At 37.2% G+C, this 17,684-nt stretch overlaps 3 protein-coding genes across 8 annotated transcripts; 1 reads left to right on the top strand and 2 right to left on the bottom strand.

The window, feature by feature from the left end:
* Positions 1–3,456: 3,456 nt before the first annotated feature.
* LOC110913361 lies at positions 3,457–4,784 on the bottom strand. Its single transcript, XM_022158198.1, has 3 exons — positions 4,448–4,784; positions 3,579–4,312; positions 3,457–3,465 (listed from the first exon to the last, which is right to left on the bottom strand). Exons 1-3 carry the CDS (start codon positions 4,782–4,784, stop codon positions 3,457–3,459), a joined length of 1,080 nt encoding a protein of 359 aa, XP_022013890.1.
* Positions 4,785–5,318: 534 nt separating this feature from the next.
* Positions 5,319–12,375, top strand: LOC110910921 (calponin homology domain-containing protein DDB_G0272472). Of its 6 annotated transcripts, none has more exons than XR_004881737.1 (6): positions 5,319–5,700; positions 6,675–7,278; positions 7,379–7,639; positions 9,504–9,701; positions 9,806–9,957; positions 11,564–12,375. XR_004881737.1 is itself a non-coding variant. In XM_035984207.1 (6 exons), the coding sequence occupies exons 2-6, from the start codon at positions 6,691–6,693 to the stop codon at positions 11,999–12,001; spliced, it is 1,692 nt and encodes a 563-aa protein (XP_035840100.1). In that variant the 5' UTR covers positions 5,319–5,700; positions 6,675–6,690; the 3' UTR covers positions 12,002–12,375. The 6 variants fall into 6 exon arrangements, 3 of the variants coding, with proteins under 3 accessions (XP_035840100.1, XP_035840099.1, XP_022011188.1); XR_004881738.1 differs by having other exon boundaries at positions 6,660–7,278; XR_004881736.1 differs by having other exon boundaries at positions 6,675–7,287; positions 11,564–12,361.
* A 1,450-nt stretch (positions 12,376–13,825) lies between these two features.
* On the bottom strand, positions 13,826–17,030 carry LOC110910922 (short-chain dehydrogenase ptmH). The gene is made up of 3 exons (XM_022155498.2): positions 16,589–17,030; positions 14,488–14,647; positions 13,826–14,349 (listed from the first exon to the last, which is right to left on the bottom strand). The coding sequence occupies exons 1-3, from the start codon at positions 16,926–16,928 to the stop codon at positions 14,013–14,015; spliced, it is 837 nt and encodes a 278-aa protein (XP_022011190.1). The 5' UTR covers positions 16,929–17,030; the 3' UTR covers positions 13,826–14,012.
* Positions 17,031–17,684: the final 654 nt, after the last annotated feature.

The following is a 17,684-nucleotide window of genomic DNA, read 5'->3' as shown; positions in this document are numbered from 1 at the left end:
AAAGTATTACAAGCGTTCAGTACAAGCCCACAGGCGGGATCTAATAAACAGAGCTTTAGACATCATATGCCTTAAGCATCAGGAGTTGCAAATTCCTTAACCTTCATTCTAGCCGACCCGGATTCCCAGCCTATAATAAGGTTCGGTACCTGCGGTTCAATCTATTGAAAATACGTCAGCCAAAGCTGGTAAATACAATAAACTAACTCTTTGGAAAACAGTTTTTCTAGAAGAGTTTTATACATAGAGAAAACCTGTAGGTGATCTTTTAAATATTTTTTGGGATTTATTCTTGTTACCAGATTTACATACTTGCGTTACAATTGGGAACCATAGATCAGAGCCAGTCATTTATTATGATTAAGGTACTCACTAAAGTTGAATAAAACGTGTCTTACAGTCGGTATGCCTACCCATGCACGCTATTCCATATGGACATATAAGTATATGAGTCGGGACGTCCAGACACGGTACCATTAACCCCCAATCATTTAAGTTATCAAGTAAAACGGAATAAACCGGATTCTTACATTTATGCGCAACATAGACGACCCATTATGTAGCACCCGCTCCAAGTGGCTTAATAGCCATCCCAAGTTTAAAAACTAAAATAAATTAAGAGTATTTACCTTTTTGCTAGCTTCCAATCAATAAGATTTTAAATTAGCAAAAAGCTGCAAGTCTAAGTATTACTGACCCAAGTCCGATTATCTGGGGGTACTATAGTCTGGAATGAACAGATTTATTGTCCGTCAGAGTGTATACGGGCCAAAGGTTAGTCCCTTTAGATATGACCCGATACTTAAGAATGGGTTCGCTAAATTAAGCGTATACCAAATAGAATGTGGTTTAAACTCAACAAGTACTAAGACTTGTATAATATGGGTAAATAATTTACATTCTGGAATTTGAAACGAAAATGATAAGAATTGACCCGTTTCGGTAAACTTATGTAAATTCGTTACACAAGCTCAACCGTACACGTATAAGCGATATCGGGTAACCAGATGAGTCATAAATAAGTTCGATATGCCAATATGGCTTAAATATGTTACCAAGTCAGTAGGTAACCAAGGTTTTAATGTTTTATAAACAATGTGGTCTAAAACCAAAATATGCACCGTAAGGGCATTTTAGTCATTTATACGACATAGTTTTGGAACTTGCATAAAATCTGAGTTATGATCACGTAACTATTGTGAAAACATTTTAAACATGTTATAACATCAGTAGATATTAAGTTTTGAATGACAGTTACGGTTTAAAACCATACTATGAGTATGCGCCAAAAGGGCGTTCTAGTCATTAAATGACATAATTTACGAACGTGTATCAAAACTCAGGTTATGATCTAATTTATAATACCAAAATATATTAATTACATTAACATATCAGTAGGTAATTGGTTTACAAGTCCATTATTGATTAAAAACCAAGTTTTATGCGAAAAGGGCATTTTGGTCAAAGTTAGGCGTGATATAGAGACTTGTATGAAAACTCGGATTTTGATTATGATCATGTAGTATAACCTCAGGGGGTTATCCTACACTATAATATGATCATAATATAACTTAAACTCAGTAGCTAACTAACCTAAATAGGGTCAGAATCGAAAGTCAAAGCAGAAGTCAAACTTCTCGACTTTCGGTTGCGAACCGACCTTAAAACTGGAATTGACGAGCGGAACATGTTCATACATGTCCTAATATTTATTACTAACTTTTTTAAGTGTCAAAGCACTGATTATAACATTTATATAATCATATTATAACATTTATGAAAACTGCCCTTTTAACTTTTTAAACAATAAAACTTTGACCTGTCAATTGACCTAGTTAACGTGATTTTCAGGAGGTGCCATTTTTGAGGGATTAACACCTACCTAATTATGATCATGTAGCCATGTTCGATTCGAACATTGGCTTGACCATAATGGTCTAAACCGAAAGTCAAAGCAAATTACGATTTTGCTTGTCTTTCGGCTTTTAAAGCATATAAAATGTAAAAGAACTGATAAGGAGCACTTACAAGTGATCTGAGGAATGTATAGAACTTCAAGGAAACTCCCAACAATGATTAGGAACTTTCAAAGCAGAAGATAAAAGCGAAAGTATGAAATGAGCACTTGAAAAGTTTGATCATGCTTGTTATTTATAACAATTGAGGATGAACAAGATGATGCCAAGTGTTTAGCATCATTCTAGGATCAATACAAGTGTTTTGGGATGTGTCATAACCGACCTAGAAGCTCATGGTTTCGTTTAGGTGGTTTGCTTGGAGCCCAAACTTAAATCAGTTGCTGGGGACCCTTACGGACCATAAGGGGGACCCTTTACGGTCCGCAAAGCATGGGCTGGGGCAAACTTTCCATTTTTGGTAGGTTTAGCCCCTGGACTTGTATTGTCGCGTATTGTCACTTTTAACCCCTTTTAACCTAATATTTAGGTTATATAAAGGTGTTAAGGCATATGTAACTTGGATTTTTCCTGGAAATATCGTTGATGTCGGTTCGTTCGGTTGTACGGTTACGCGTTTCGCAAATAACGCACAACGCTTTATCGAGCAAGAAAATGATCGAATTTCGCAACGATTGATAATTTTGCATTCTTATCAATAAAATACAAGATTTTATTGAATACAAAATGTCCGGATATGTACACATGGTCTGTATGCTGGGGTTTAGGCAGACTTTTGCAGTTTGTCAAAAATAACCCCTGGACTTGTATAAATGTGTTTTTGTCATATCAACCCTTCAAAATTTATATCTAAGTCATGTAAATGGTATTTAGGGTATGTGTAGCTCATGTCCTTAGATTTTATATCTTTGGCCATTTAGCACTTTTAGTCCCTCTCCTTTCTCGTAGTTAAGATTAGTCGGAGATCCGGAACGCGTTTTAGTTAACGCACGGTAAAAGTTTCTCTCCTTCCCATAATCGGGATTATCCGGAGATACAAAATACGTTTCACTGAACATAGAATATAATTTCTTCCTCCTTCCACATATTCGGGAATAATCGGAGGATTAAATATGTATCGTTTCATAGTGGAACGATAAATTCCCTTTCCTCAGTTGGAAATTCGGGACATATGTCGTCTAGTAACTGAACGGAAATTTACGGGTTTTACACCTCATGTGGTGAGGACCTCTTCCACCCTTAAGCAGTAACATAACATAAGCATATTGCTTTATCAAACGAGTTATGTTTGACAACTACTTAAACTAAAGGGTATGGGGAGGCTCATCCCCATGAGGATGGGCCGCCACGTAGGCGCCACATCACCAACTCATGGAGGATGGGCCTCCATGCATTTTGAGGGGGGTGGAGGATGAGCCTACCCCACCTTTTATTTTATAATTTTCTATGTTTTTTTTGTTAATTTAATAAAAACTTTAAAAACATTAAAAATTACAACATAAAACAACCTAAATAAAATCATTTCATAACATTAAAAAAATTACATTTCCTAAAAATAAAAATTGGTAATCCTAAAAACGAATAACATAAAAAACGGAAAAAAAAATTATGATACGATACGATTAAAAAACTAGACAACCTACGACGTCCATTTTTTTTCACCTCTTCTTTCATCCTCCGATAAACCTCGCGTTCATCCTCCGGAACCGAGTCGAGATCCAACCTCATAATCCTAAAATCCTCCGCTCGAGCATAGTCGGCCGACACGGTTTTCTTGTGAGTATATTTTTCGGCCGCGAACTCTTTGAACGAACGAAATTCGTTTATCAACTCGTCCATTTTCGACGATGCCTTCGAGCCCCCACCTCCACTCGAGCCACCACCTCCACTCGAGCCGACCCCTTTTCGCTTTCCGGCCGCGTCTTTTTTTGCTTTGTCCCTCCCGGTGGGACGTTCTGACTCGTGAACGGGCAACACATCCTCATCATCTTCCGGGTCGTCGTTTATGTCGATTTGACAATGAGCGGTGGAGCCTCCCGCACTATAACTTCCGGACTCGGAAGTTTTAATCCGTTTGGCCGTTGCGACCTCATTTGGAACCGACTTCCATTTTTGTTCTTTCCTTACAACGTTCCATGCTCGGAAGTGCGGGAAAGGCGTTGAATTTTGAGAGTCCCACTTGGCGATAGCAAGGTTAAGAATGTCCTCGTCGTTACTCCCGCTAGGAGGGGAAGTGTAAATTTGGTTATAAATCCCGTTAAAGTTATTGATGACCTTGCTCATTTTACGCCACTTGCCCGAGACGGATTCGACATCACGAGCCGGACCATGCTCCATAATCGTGTTAAATCTATCCGTTGTCGCCTTCCAAAAACTACTACCCGTTTGGTTGTTTCCTAAATTTTAAAAAATATCGCATTAGTAAAAAAAAAAATAAATGTTTTAAAATTTAAATTAAAACTTTGGTTCATACCGATTATTGGGCAAGTAGAGGACTTAACAAACGCCATTGCTAGCGCCTCCTCCTCTACTTTCGTCCAAGGCCCCCCTTTGCTCTCGAACCGCTTTTTGGCGCGGTTTCGGGTACGTTTTCAACCTTCTTTCCCTTCCCCTTGTTTTTTTGCGCTTGAGCTCTTGCGGTGGCGATTCGGGGACGACTTCTTCATCATCATCGTCAAGTTGAACCGGGGGTTGCAGTTGGGAAGTTGGCGGTTGCGATTGGAGTTGTTCAAACGTGTTGCGTTGCATGATTTGTTGGAGTGCTTGGTATTGTTGCATTTGTTGAAGTTGAGACATTTGTGAGAAGGCGTTGGGTGTTTGTTGGAAACCCGAAAACGGAAATTGCGAAGCCCCCCACGAAGGATCCATAGTCGGAGTGTAAGCGGGAGTCGAAAAAAAATTAGGTTGGTTCGGATTGGGGTTGTTTGGGTTGAATGGATTCATGATTAGAGCAAATTGTATAAAAAATATGAAGTGTTTTTTTATAAAAAAAGAAGAGAATTGGAGAAGAATGGGAGTAGAATGGGAGAGAATTGTATAAAAATGGATGAGATAGAGGTATTTATTTAAATTGAAAAAGTAATTTTTTTTATTAAAATAGCCGTTACAACGGCTAGTTGTATTCAAATGGGCCCGTCTTCCCCGGCTGTGGGGTGCCGGTTGTGCCGAACCGAGCTCAGGGAGTGGTGTGGAAGACCGGCGCCGGTCCTAGCCGGGCCTCAACGAGCCCCCGTACCCTTTAGTCTTACATAAACAGATTCATTCCCTTTATCAAACCAGTTGTGTTTTGACATGTATTTCTCTGTTATTTTGTGTTATGTTCGTGCGGTGTACTTGTGCCAAGTACTATTTATCCATCTCGGAAGAGATAAATAAAAATTAAAAATATCCAGTAACCGAACGTAAAAAAAAAAAAAAAAAAACAAAAGCCCTAATTTTACCCAAACGACGACTCTCATCTTACCCTGTTCCATCGAAGAAGGAAGAACCACCATTCAAGCTGCTTTAATTCACTCCACTTTTTTCAAACACAATTCCTTTAAAATTGTTTCAAAATCATACATCTTTATTTTTTAATTTTTTTTTTTACTTTCAACTGTTTCAAAACCAATTTCTTTGCTTTCAAGGAACCCTTATCCTTGATTTCATTTCCTCTTTATGCTTCTAATTTGTTGATTTTTCTGATCGTTGTTTTTGTATGCTAGGGTTTCACTTTTTCCACAAATTTGGAACATACTAAATCAGTCTTAATTCTCCCCAGGATTCGTCTTCATTAACCTCCATTGTAAGTAATTTAATTTAATTATTGTTTGTTTTGCATTTTTTGTTGCATGGATAAGGTCTGGTTTGGGTATATGCTGTTAGTTGTTTTTAAATTGGGGGTTGGTTGTGAAACAAAAAATATAATTTTTATTTTTTAAAAGAATAACTTCGTGTTAAGTTTAAAAAAAAATGATAAGGATTGTTCGTGAATAAAAATAAAAAATAAATAATAAATGTTAAACCTCTATCAACCACCATTGTATGTATAAAGGTTCTGGTTGGGGATTGATGGTGTTAGGTTTTTTTAATTGGGGGTTAATTGTAAATTTAAAACCTTTTTAAAGGATGAATAGTTGTTAGAAGGTGTGTTTAAAGTATAGAGTGAAATTGAGGTTAGGGATGTTCGCGGTCTGGTTTGGTCGGTTTTGAAAAAGGTTTTTGGTCGAATTGTTAACTATGGTTTAGGAGAAAGACGAATTGAATAGGACGGTTTTCACGGTTTAATGGTTCGGTTTTGGACAGAATTATAATATAATATTATTGTTCAGAAGCATAACTTTGTATTAAATGTTAAAAAAAAACTGATAAAGGATTGTTCATGAATATAATTTGTATGTGTAACTTTATATTTCTAAAATGAAAAAAAATAGATAGTAAATGTTAAACGGCCGGTTACAAGTTCCAAACCACGAACCGGAGTGTACATATTTCAAATGTCCAAATCAGCCAACTTTCTTTGGTTAGGGTGGTTTGGTCGGTTTTGACAGTTTATGAAAACCCTTGATTGAGGGAAGTAGATAGGGGTTTCGGTTTTTCTTGCTGTTTTAGATATTCATGTTGAAATCTTTTTTTTTCATCTTTATGCCAATATAAATGTTCTTTTTGTAATGTAGTGTAAGTATATAGTTTGCTGTCTTACTGCATAAAAAGGTTGATTATTGGATACGAGGTTACATTTTCCAGTATTATTTATTTCCGCAGTTAATCTTTTACTAGGATCCAGGTGTGAAAAATGGGTGACAAATCAGATAGTAAAACTAAAAAGGCATCTTCACCATATGTTGTTCTTGAAAACCGACCCCTAGATCAATGGAAAGTAACCGAGTTAAAAGAGGAACTCAAGAAGCGAAAATTAATCACAAGGGGATTAAAAGAAGAGCTTGTTAAGAGGTTGGATGAAGCCATACGGGCCGAAATGGATGATGATGACGATGATAAAAGAAATCTTGAAAATGACTCGAACAATGATGCAGAGAATACCGTAGACGCCATGGATCACACCATGATTCAAAATGAGAAATTAGAGAAAGATAATAGGGTAGACGATTTAGAAAACAAGAGCGATGAGAATACAGATGTCGAAATGGGAACGAATACGGTTCATGTTGATGATGGTTTGCAGTCATTAACCGAAAAAACGGTTACAAAAGATCATGGTGGCATTGCTTCTACTGAAGTGGAAACCGCTTTTATGGTATCTGAAGCGTCTGGTGGTGGTTCGAACCAGGAACCAAGAAACGGTGAGCCGAAGCCGGAATCACGGTCTCCTGAACAAGAACCAGCCGAGCCCGGTTCGTCAGATCTCATAAGTGGCAAACAGGTAGATGAGGTCAGCAAAGTACAATCTGATTCTATTTCTGTTGATACTATCTCAATTATTGAAAAGAATGAACTAAAGGATAATGTAATTGGTGATGAAGTCAAATCAGAAGCGGTCAAAGTTGCTAAAGAGAAAGATATCGACAACGTTAAAAGTACTGGTTTTATCAACGATAAAGATAATGTAATTGCTAACGATGTTAAGCTTGTGAATGAATCACTAGTGGAAAAGGTTATTGCTGAAGAGAAAGATGTCAACGGTGCTGAAAATGTTGATATTTCTAAGAAAAACGATAGTGGAGATGTGGCTGTTGAAGATAAAACTGCTCCTAGCGTGACATCTACAAAAAGAAAGCCTAATGGTAAGTTTCGTAACTTGCTCCTGTAATTAGAGTTGAAAAATTGGGTATTTTTGGTATGAGTAGGCCCGAAACGGTTACTGTTCAGAAGGTTAACTTTTTTTTTTTGAATAGTTTAGTGTGTCAAGGGTAAAGTTCTTGTACAAATAATCTTAACATACTAAACATACAAATTGAAGGAAAACTCAAAAAGATAAGGTGGCATTTTTGTAATTATCAATAGCTATCAAAGTTACTCTACAAATATACCTAAAAAAAACCTAACCACTCCCCCCACCCCCAAAAAAAACCTAAACCCCCCACCCCCCCCCCCCCCAAAAAAAAAAAACCTAAAAAAAACCTACCCCCCACCCCCAAAAACCTAAAAAAACCTAACCCCCCCCCCCCCCACCCCCCAAAAACATAAAAAAAAACCTACCCCCCCCCCCCCCCCACCCCCAAAAACCTAAAAAAACCTAACCCCCCACCCCCACCCCCAAAAACCTAACCCCCCCCCCCCCCCCCCACCCAAGCTAAAATGCTAAAAACTAAACCCCCCAAAAAACCTAAAAAAATCTAAAAAAATAAAAAAAACACACAAATTATTTTATTTTATTTTTTTAACATTTTTTATTAAAAAATCGCTACTTTTAGTAGTAGCCAAAAAAAAAAAATTTTTTTTTTTTTTGCTAACGAAATGTAGCGATTTTTTAATAAAAAATGTTAAAAAAAAAATTGTGTTTTTTTAGGTATTTTTGGTTGTAACTTTGATAGTTGGTGGTAATTACAAAAATGCCACCTTGTCTTTTTGGGTTTTCCTTCAATTTGTATGTTTAGTATGTTAAGATTATTTGTATTTGATCTTTTGCCAGTGTGTCAAATATAAAATATAATTACAAATAATCTGTCATATAATTACGAGAATACTTAATATTTTAATTTTTTTTATATAAAACGATTTAGGAGCTTTTACGGATAAAATGATAAAAACAAACTTTGGATGACTTTTGACCGATTCAACGTATTCGACCTGTTTCCTTTAAAGTCAAATGTATTTTATGTTACTAATTTGACCTGTTAGAATAAAAAACTGAAGCGTATGGTTTAAGTTCTTCTCTGATTGTCTATTCCTTTCTCATGTTAGCATTTCTTATCTTTTTGATAAAAAGTTCACTTAATTTATGAAAGCAATTTCGAAGAATATATTAATCGAGAAACATCAGGTGCAGATGACTAACAAGCCGAGCTGAGCCCGAGCTCGAGCTCGATTAACTTATAAGAGCTCAAGCTCAAGCTCGATTAACTTATGAGAGCTCGAGCTCGGCTTGTCGGTGTTTCTCAAGCTCGGCTTGTTTATTATCTTTTAGCTAATATATTAAATAAAAATAATATAAATAATAGACTCGATAGGCTCGCAAGCTCGATAGGTGAAGCCCGGGCTCGTTTACTAAACAAGCTTATTTTTAAGTTCGGGCTCAACTCGTAAACAAGTTTAAATAAGCTCAGCTCGTTTACTATAACTTTAAATAAGGGGTAAATGTTATTAAATATTAATAAAACTAATAGTTGACGAGCTTGACGAGCTTCACATGCCAGGCTCAAGCTCGGGCTCGATAAATTAACGAGCTTTGTTTTAGGCTCAAGCTTGGCTCGGGCTTGATAAGGCTTGACTCGTTTCGAGCTTTTTCTTGAGCCGATCTCGAGCATCTCGCGAGCGGCTCGGCTCGTTTGCACCCCTAATTGTTATGATCATATGAAGTTTCATCACCAAAAAGTGTGAAAGAAATGTAACCTGTTCTCCTATGTTAAATTTCTAGATTCATAAACATTTTAAATCGCCGATGAACTTCAATTACGGTCATGAATTCTTAAATTTCTACCATCGCAGACCTGGAAAAGGCAGCAGAAAACAGCGAAACACTAAAACGGCAGCGCAAGTGGAATTCCGAAAACCTTGAAGTACCCAAACAACCAACAAATCTTTCCACTTCCACTACACCTAAGGATGCATTTCAGACTGTTGCCAAACCCGCCTTTTCGAGATCTGAGTCAACGAAAAGTCAAGATTTGCCAAAAGCACGCGTCGGTAAGCTGTCATCACTCACCAGTTGTTTATTCTGTTTGCTTTGGTAGTAAGTTTTAATTATACATACTTGGTCTCTTTTAATTTTGTTTCTTTTATATTTTCAGTTCCCCCTTCATCAAAGGCTCCAACTACTTCTCTGCGAATCGATAATTTTTTGCGTCCTTTCACTTTAAAGGCTGTGCAAGAATTTCTTGGCAAAACGGGTACGGTTGTTAGTTTCTGGATGGATCAAATCAAAACACACTGTTATGTTACGGTAAGTCTTTACTTTTCTCTAGCAGCAAGATAGGTGGCTCGGGTGGGTGGGTAACATGTAAACGGGTTTGGGTCATCTTAGTACATGTCTGGTTGAGTTTGCCTGCAGAAACTTTTGCCAAGAGCAGGATTTTTACAAAGACTATATTTGAATTTTGAAGAAAAAACAGTTTAGGAAGTTGTATGCATATACAATAGACTTTTGGAGACTTATAACCTTTTTGATCCGTTTTCCTTTTAATTGGGTTTTTTTTTTTTATTTGATGTGTTTGGCTGATAGATATTGAATCGGATGACAAAGATGATGAAATCAAATAGTGCGAATTGTATTGAATAGAAAGATATGATCACAAGGATCTACAATAACAACCACGAGTGGTCCCAGGGCAAAGCCCTTCTCATGCACGTAGCAATGAGCCTAACTAACTGACTAATATCTCTCCTCCTCTCCTAAATGACTCTTGATCCTTATTTATAGAATTATAAGTTGCACTTAACCCCCTTCTAGAATAGACAAATGACGATTAACTATAACCCTGATTATGATTCCTATCATTGGCCTTTTAGATTAGGGGTGCAAACGAGCCAAGCCGAGCCCGAGCTCGACCAGGCTCGAGCTCAGTTAACTTATGAGAGCTCGAGCTTGTTGGTAATTTCTCAAGCTCGAGCTCCGCTCGTTTACTATCTATTAATTAATTAATTAAATATAAATAATAGAGTTAATTGCCCGGATGGTCCCTGTGGTTTCACGTTTAGTCCCCACCTTTTGAAAATAGCATGTATGCTCCCTATGGTTTGTTATTTTGTTACTCGGATAGTCCCCTGACTAGATGTCAGTTAGTTTGGAAATAGCAGGTATGCTCCCTATGGTTTGTCATTTTGTTACTCGGATAGTCCCCTGAGTAAAAGTTAGGGGACTATCCGAGTAACAAAATGACAAACCATAGGGAGCATACCTGCTATTTTCAAAAGGTGGGGAATAAACGTGAAAAAACATAAAACCACAGGGACCATCCGGGCAATTAACTCTAAATAATATAAGTAATAGATTCGTTTAGGCTCGTGAGCTCGATAAGTGAAGCTCGGGCTCGGCTTGTAAACAAGTTTAAATAAGCTTGGCTAGGCTAGGCTAGGCTCGCTCGGCTCGTTTACTAGACATATTAATAAAAACTAATATTACACTAAGGGAGCCCGGCGAGCTTCACATACCAGGCTCTAGCTCAGGCTCGATAAATAAACAAGCTTTATTTTAGGCTCAAGCTCGGCTCGGACACGATAAGGCTCGGCTCGTTTCGAGCTTTTTCTGGAGCCGCTCGGCTCGTTTGCACCCCTGTTTGAGATAAAACACATCTCGAATCAACATGTTCATAAATAAGTAGGTCGAAATTGCCACATCAGCCTTTCGCTCGTGTATTTGTGGAGCTTTTTTAAGAACGGCTGTTTGTGGAGCATATTTGGATCACAGGTTATCAAAAGTTTACCTTTTCAGTTTGAGAGGTTTATTTTTAGGGTTTTGATAATCATAGCTCTAAGATCTTTGTTAATTATTATGCAAATGGTGCAAAAAGAAGCCAAGAAATTATCATTTGATACGCTTTTTTCTGCAGTATGCATCAGTGGAAGAAGCTATAGAGACACGAAACGCTGTATGCAACCTACAATGGCCCGTGAACGGTGGACGTCTTTTGATGGCCGACTTTGTGGACCCACAAGAAGTTAAGAATCGGGTCGACCCACCTCCACCATCTCCAGAAACTCCGTCCACCACCACCGCCGCACCTCTTGCCACTGTGCAACCGCCACAACCCTCTCCTCGCCTGAAACAACCGCTCCCTACTCCACCTCCGCCACCACTGTCTAACCCACCACCAGCAAGAAACCGCGCACCACCACCTCTCGAAAAAGTCGATCCACCGATCGTTACATTGGATGATCTTTTTAAAAAGACGAGAGCTACCCCTCGTATCTACTACTTACCGCTTTCTGACGAACAAGTTGCGGCAAAACTGAAGGGTCAGGGGAAACCGAAACCTGGGAATGCGTAGGGCTTAGATCAATGTAAAGATACTGGTAGTAGTATTATATAATCACGTGTTTGCAGGTCTGCAGGTAATGCGTTTAGGAAGGAACGATCGAGCAAAGGTGGGCCCCAGGATGTGCTCGGTGGTTTTTGGGCCAAACCGAGTTTGGATTCGGGAGTCTCGCTATATTGGGATTTTTTATTGGACCCATTTTATGTTGGTTTAGGATCTAGTTGTGTAATTGTCTCTTGGTGTGCAAAATGGTTTAGCTTTTTGTTGGCTAGAGGTGCACATTGCTTTACCGTTGAGACGGTTAAAATGCAATCTATATAAAAGTTGGACTAAAAAAATTAAAAAAGAATATATTATATAACAATTTTAACCCATGTCAACCTGTTTATGAATTGTTAATTACAACCAGTTTATGTTCCATGGATCTGTTTATTAGGAGTGTGTACGGTTCGGTTTTAGGGTAACCTCAAAACCGTAACCGAAATGTTTGGTTTTCGGGTTTTAAAAACCGTTCCGTTTCGGTTTTAGCAATGTTTTGGTTCGTTTTTTCAGTTATTTCGGTTTTTGGAACAAATTATGTAAGATTCAAAGATAAAAAGTATAATTCAAGATTTAATAATCTTTCTAGAACGTTTACATTTAAGTCAATATATTTAAGGTTTTTAATTAATATTGTCTACGTTGCCTAACCTTCATCATTATTATTATTTTATTTTATTTTTTTTGTTTCTCTAAAGTTCTTTAAGACATTTTCTTTTGTAATACTTTGAAAATAGTTTAATCTTATGTTATATATTTTAGGCAATTGATCAATCATTTCAAAGATAATTAAACATGTTATTTTTCTTATATAATTATAAATCATTAACATATAAGATCAGGGTAAGGATAGTGTAAAAAGGGCCTAAAGTGTGAGAAGTGTAAGAAGTGTATTATAACACTATAAATAATACTATATAACACCATATAAACACCGTATAACAATATGTAACACCATATAATACCATATAACACTATGTAACACTATATATCATTATATAACAAATATAACACTATAGGTTGTCTGATAGCATGTCTATGATAGATGTATAGTGTTATATTTGTTATATAATGATATATAGTGTAACATAGTGTTATATGGTATTATATGTTGTTACATATTGTTATACGGTGTTTATATGGTGTTATATAGTATTATATATAGTGTTATAATACACTTCTTACACTTCTCACACTTTGAACACTTTTTACAGGATCCTCTACCTATAAGATCAATCATTTCAAAGATAAATAAACATATTATTTTTCTTATATAATTGTAAATCATTAACATATAAGAATAAAATTAATAATTTCTAAATCAATATATAACAAACATTAAAAAGACTATTTTTAGGTTATTCGGTTCGGCTTGGGTTTTTTCGGTTTTCATAAAATGCAACACAGTAACTGAACTGCAAGTTTCGGTTCCATTTTTTGTGTGGTTCAGTTATTCTCGGTTCGGTTAAATCGGTTCCCTTTTTTGTGTGGTTCAGTTATTCTCGGTTTGGTTAAATCGGTTTTTTCGATTTTCTCCTCACCCAGTGTTTACAACAGATCAACTTATTTGGATAATTAGGCTCCATGGGTTGTATTGTTACATAATTTGGCATGTCTAGTTAAAGTTGATAACTTTAACACAAACAAATGTATGAGTCATGTTTAACTCAACCTGCCGATCCGACAAGATCGTACGCCACCGTGCGCTTGTGGAAATATGATTTAGACGCAACTTGGGTCACAAGGAACTGTATCTGGTCAAGTTGTGCCGATGAAATTTAATCAAGCACTGAAACGTGATGCGCAGGCTTTGATATACAAACATACTAGTGTCCAAAACACTATTACAAATGTTAAATATACACAGCTTTCGAAAATGTCGCACTAAAACCGCCTAAATTTGAAAACAACATTTTACACCATCTAAACATCAATTTGGTTTCATTTATGCCAATTCTGTAAATTATTAAACACACAGAAACTGTCAGCATTTCATAGCTTTTCTAAGAAGAAAATCCTTAATAAAAATAGGCAAATGGTAGACAATAGCCATTATAGTTGAGTACTGCCCATAAGAGAACCAAGAAGGAGGATCTTCCTTGAGGATTGCAGCTACTGTCTTGTTTGCAAACTCTTCTGCTGGTGTTGCTTTTGGACCCTGTGAGAAATAGGCCCGCTCTTTGATAGCGCCTTCGTATTTCTTATACAATTTCCATTCGGGCATCTTGTTGTAGCTGGCTATAGCCGAGTTTCCGATATTTGATCTTACGGCTCCAGGTACGACGTTGATTACATCGATACCGAACGGCTTCAATTCCAACCTGTGCAGTTTTGAGTTTAGTTATATCACCACCACGAGAGATATATACAATTTGGATTTGATGATGTTTTATATATCTCTAAAGTGTGGAACAACCGAACAACGGTATTATGATATGAGTACAAGTCAAGTAACTAACCTTAATGTATCAGTTAGCGCGTGTAAAGCACCTTTCGATGCAGTGTAGACACCTGACCATGGTCCGGGTCCCATAACAGTAACACTTCCAGTGTTGACAATCTTTCCCTTCTTTCTTGATGCCATGTGAGGAACAACAGCTTGAATCAACCTCATGGGTCCTACATGCATCCCAGATAGTCAACATTAATACATGATCCTACTATGATATATAATTCTTGAAATGGTCAAGAAAAGGAAGACAAGAACAAGCATTTTAGGCGAAACTTGCATAAAAGTGAAACAGAAAAGAAGTTATAATAAACTAATGGTCTTGTCTCAAGTGACAATCCACCCTAACAAGCTCTCATACTACCCCACATTCAGGTCTGAACCAATAAAAGGTCTGAACCAATAAAAGGTCTGAACCATTAAGTGTTGAACAAGTAAGAGGTCTGAACCATTAAGAGCCGGTATAATGGTTAACCATTTAGAGGCAAATGCCTGACCAATTTAGATTAGAGGTCTTAACCATTCAGACTCTATATAATGCGTAACCATTCAGAGTTAAATGTCTGAACCATTCAGACATCAGCTCGCGAAACAAACAGTCTGAACCATTAAGTGTTGAACTAGTAAGAGGTCTGAACCATTAAGAGCCTCATTAAGAGGTAAACAAACAGCCCCTTACCCATTCAAACGTTGCCAAATAGCCCCTAAGTGTTAAATACTAATGTCCATTATTTTGGCTGTGCATTTTCCCTAAGTCTAGCTGTCAATATTGCCTTCTCTAGGTCCCTAGTTTTGAGACTTATGTCATGAACTTGCCTCTGCAAGCTTCCATGCAACACCTAGTTTTCGAGCTAAATCATCCTAACTTCACACAATATTTGCAAGCAAGGCAAACTAGATAATCCAAGTAGAAGACAAGACTATAGGCAATATGTTGGTTTGGTCATATGAGGTCTCCCTTTTTTTTGTGGGTTTGAGACGGGCATGTTATTAGGTGAGACCTTGCCTGATTACCCACATAAAAACGGAGCACTTTAAGATAGTACATTATCTTAAAAAATATAATTCATAGTTTGTTAAAAGTTGTTATAAACTTGAAATCATTAAGATTACAAAATTATTAAAAATGTGGTTTGAGTATTTGATATTTCAAGTAGGTTTTTGAGGTGAGTTTATGTTCAGTATTCGGGTAGTGGGGCATCCCGGTTCCCAACTGGTAACTTTTAAATAGAAAAGACCATAAACAGGTATACCCACAAACCCATTGAGTAACGAGTAACGGGTACCCGACAGGTTTAATACATACACAACTTTATAATCTGGGATAGAAATGGTAGTGTGAGGTTGATTGGGGAACACTATAAAAGTGGGGAACAGTGGGGAACCGACTCAAACAAACTCCGATTGTACTCATTCCAGCGGCGTTGGAACCGGCTCGTCGAACCCTAACTAGGATCTCTTAACCCTAAACCCTAAATCATAACCCCTAAACCCTAAATATATTAGGGTTTGGCTTTTAGGGTTTAGCTTTAGGGTTTAGCTTTAGGTTTAGCCTTTAGGGTTTAGCTTTTAGGGTTTATAGTTTAGATTTTACGGTTTAACTTAGGTTTTAGCCTTATTTTTTAGATTTAGGGTTTAGAGTTTAGGAGTTAGGATTTAGGGTTAAGAGATCTTAGTTAGGGTTCGACGAACCGGTTCCAACACCGTTGAAATGAGTCCAATCGGAGTTCATTTGAGTCGGTTCCCCACTGTTCCCTACTTTTTTAGTGTTTCTCAATGAACCTTCCCCTAGAAATGGTATTACTAATACCAGATATCTACCTGCTCCTAGTTGACTATGTCTATGATGGCCCTATCTCTCAATTCTCCAAATTTAACACAATCCAAAATAAAAAATTGTTCAATCAAATCGCCTAAAAAAACAAAACAATCTCTAACCGAATAAACCAAATAAATCTGTCTAATCCGTTCGGTTAGACACATTTCTAATTCCGATCAGTTTCGTTTTCAGTCAGGACCAAAGATAAAAATATATCAAAACCAAATAAAACAATACCGAACCGATAAACACCCCTAAACAAACAAACAAACAAACAAACAGAACACAATACCATAAACATTGGTGTTGAAAGTATGTTCAACAGAACCAAGAGGCATCTCAGCAAGAGGACCAATACACTGAACTCCAGCATTATTAACAACCACATCAATCCTTCCAAACTTATCGATTACATTCGACACAACTTCTCGAACACTCTCATCCGACAACACATCAAGTTCTTGAAGAAAATAGACATCAGGGGCACCGACCAAATCAGCCATGGATGAAACAGAGCGTGCGGTGGCGACAACCAGACAGTCCCGGGCGGCAAAGGCGCGGGCCAAGGCGTTTCCGATGCCGCCGGAGGAGCAGCCGGTGATGAGCACCACCTGTTTGTGAAAAGTCTCCATTGAAAATTATTCAATGGAGAAGAAGTTATGATGCAAAGGTGTTAATATGGTCGTCTATCTGGAAGTTCCGCCGCCCAGCTTGTTTAGGTGGGACCGTAACTAGTTTAGCATAGGATTCGGTTGTGAAGTACATAACTACATGCCAAACATAAAGAATATTTATTATTTGTAAAAACCTATGTTTTTTATAAGGGGATTCTATTGGCACATCGGCTAGGCTATCGGCATACTTTGAAAGTATAATACAGATCGTATAGGCCTATATGATCCGCATTGAATAAAGTTAAGACATGGTAGACTGATAGGTACAGGGCTTGTCAGGCGGCATCGTATAGGCCTATACGATACGTATTAAAGCCCTGATTTTTTTTAGGTTTGATCTTTTGGTGTGCTGTGTTTGGCTTTTGGTGTTTTGGGTTTGGTTATTGGTGTTTATTGTTAGTTATTTTTGTTTTAATGAATTTAAAATTTTAGTTTTTTATCGTTATGTATCGTTTTATAACGTATCGTAGCCTATTGTATCACATTTTTAACTTTTTAATATTTCATCGTGACGTGTCGTATGATATCGTATCATCCTTGTACCGTATCGTGTCGTATCGTAGTTGTATTTTGCATTATTTTTTATGTTGACGTATTCACGACGTGTGATATTTACATTATACGTAAGCAAACCAATCTAAACAGTCAAAATAAACAATCACAAATATAAATACAAATAAATTGAAACTGCAAATTTAATTACATAATAAGTTT

This window comes from Helianthus annuus, chromosome 15, assembly GCF_002127325.2.
Source record: "Helianthus annuus cultivar XRQ/B chromosome 15, HanXRQr2.0-SUNRISE, whole genome shotgun sequence".
NCBI lineage: Eukaryota > Viridiplantae > Streptophyta > Magnoliopsida > Asterales > Asteraceae > Helianthus > Helianthus annuus.
Note: the sequence above shows the minus strand (reverse complement) of the source record. Positions and strands in the feature narration are given on the sequence as shown.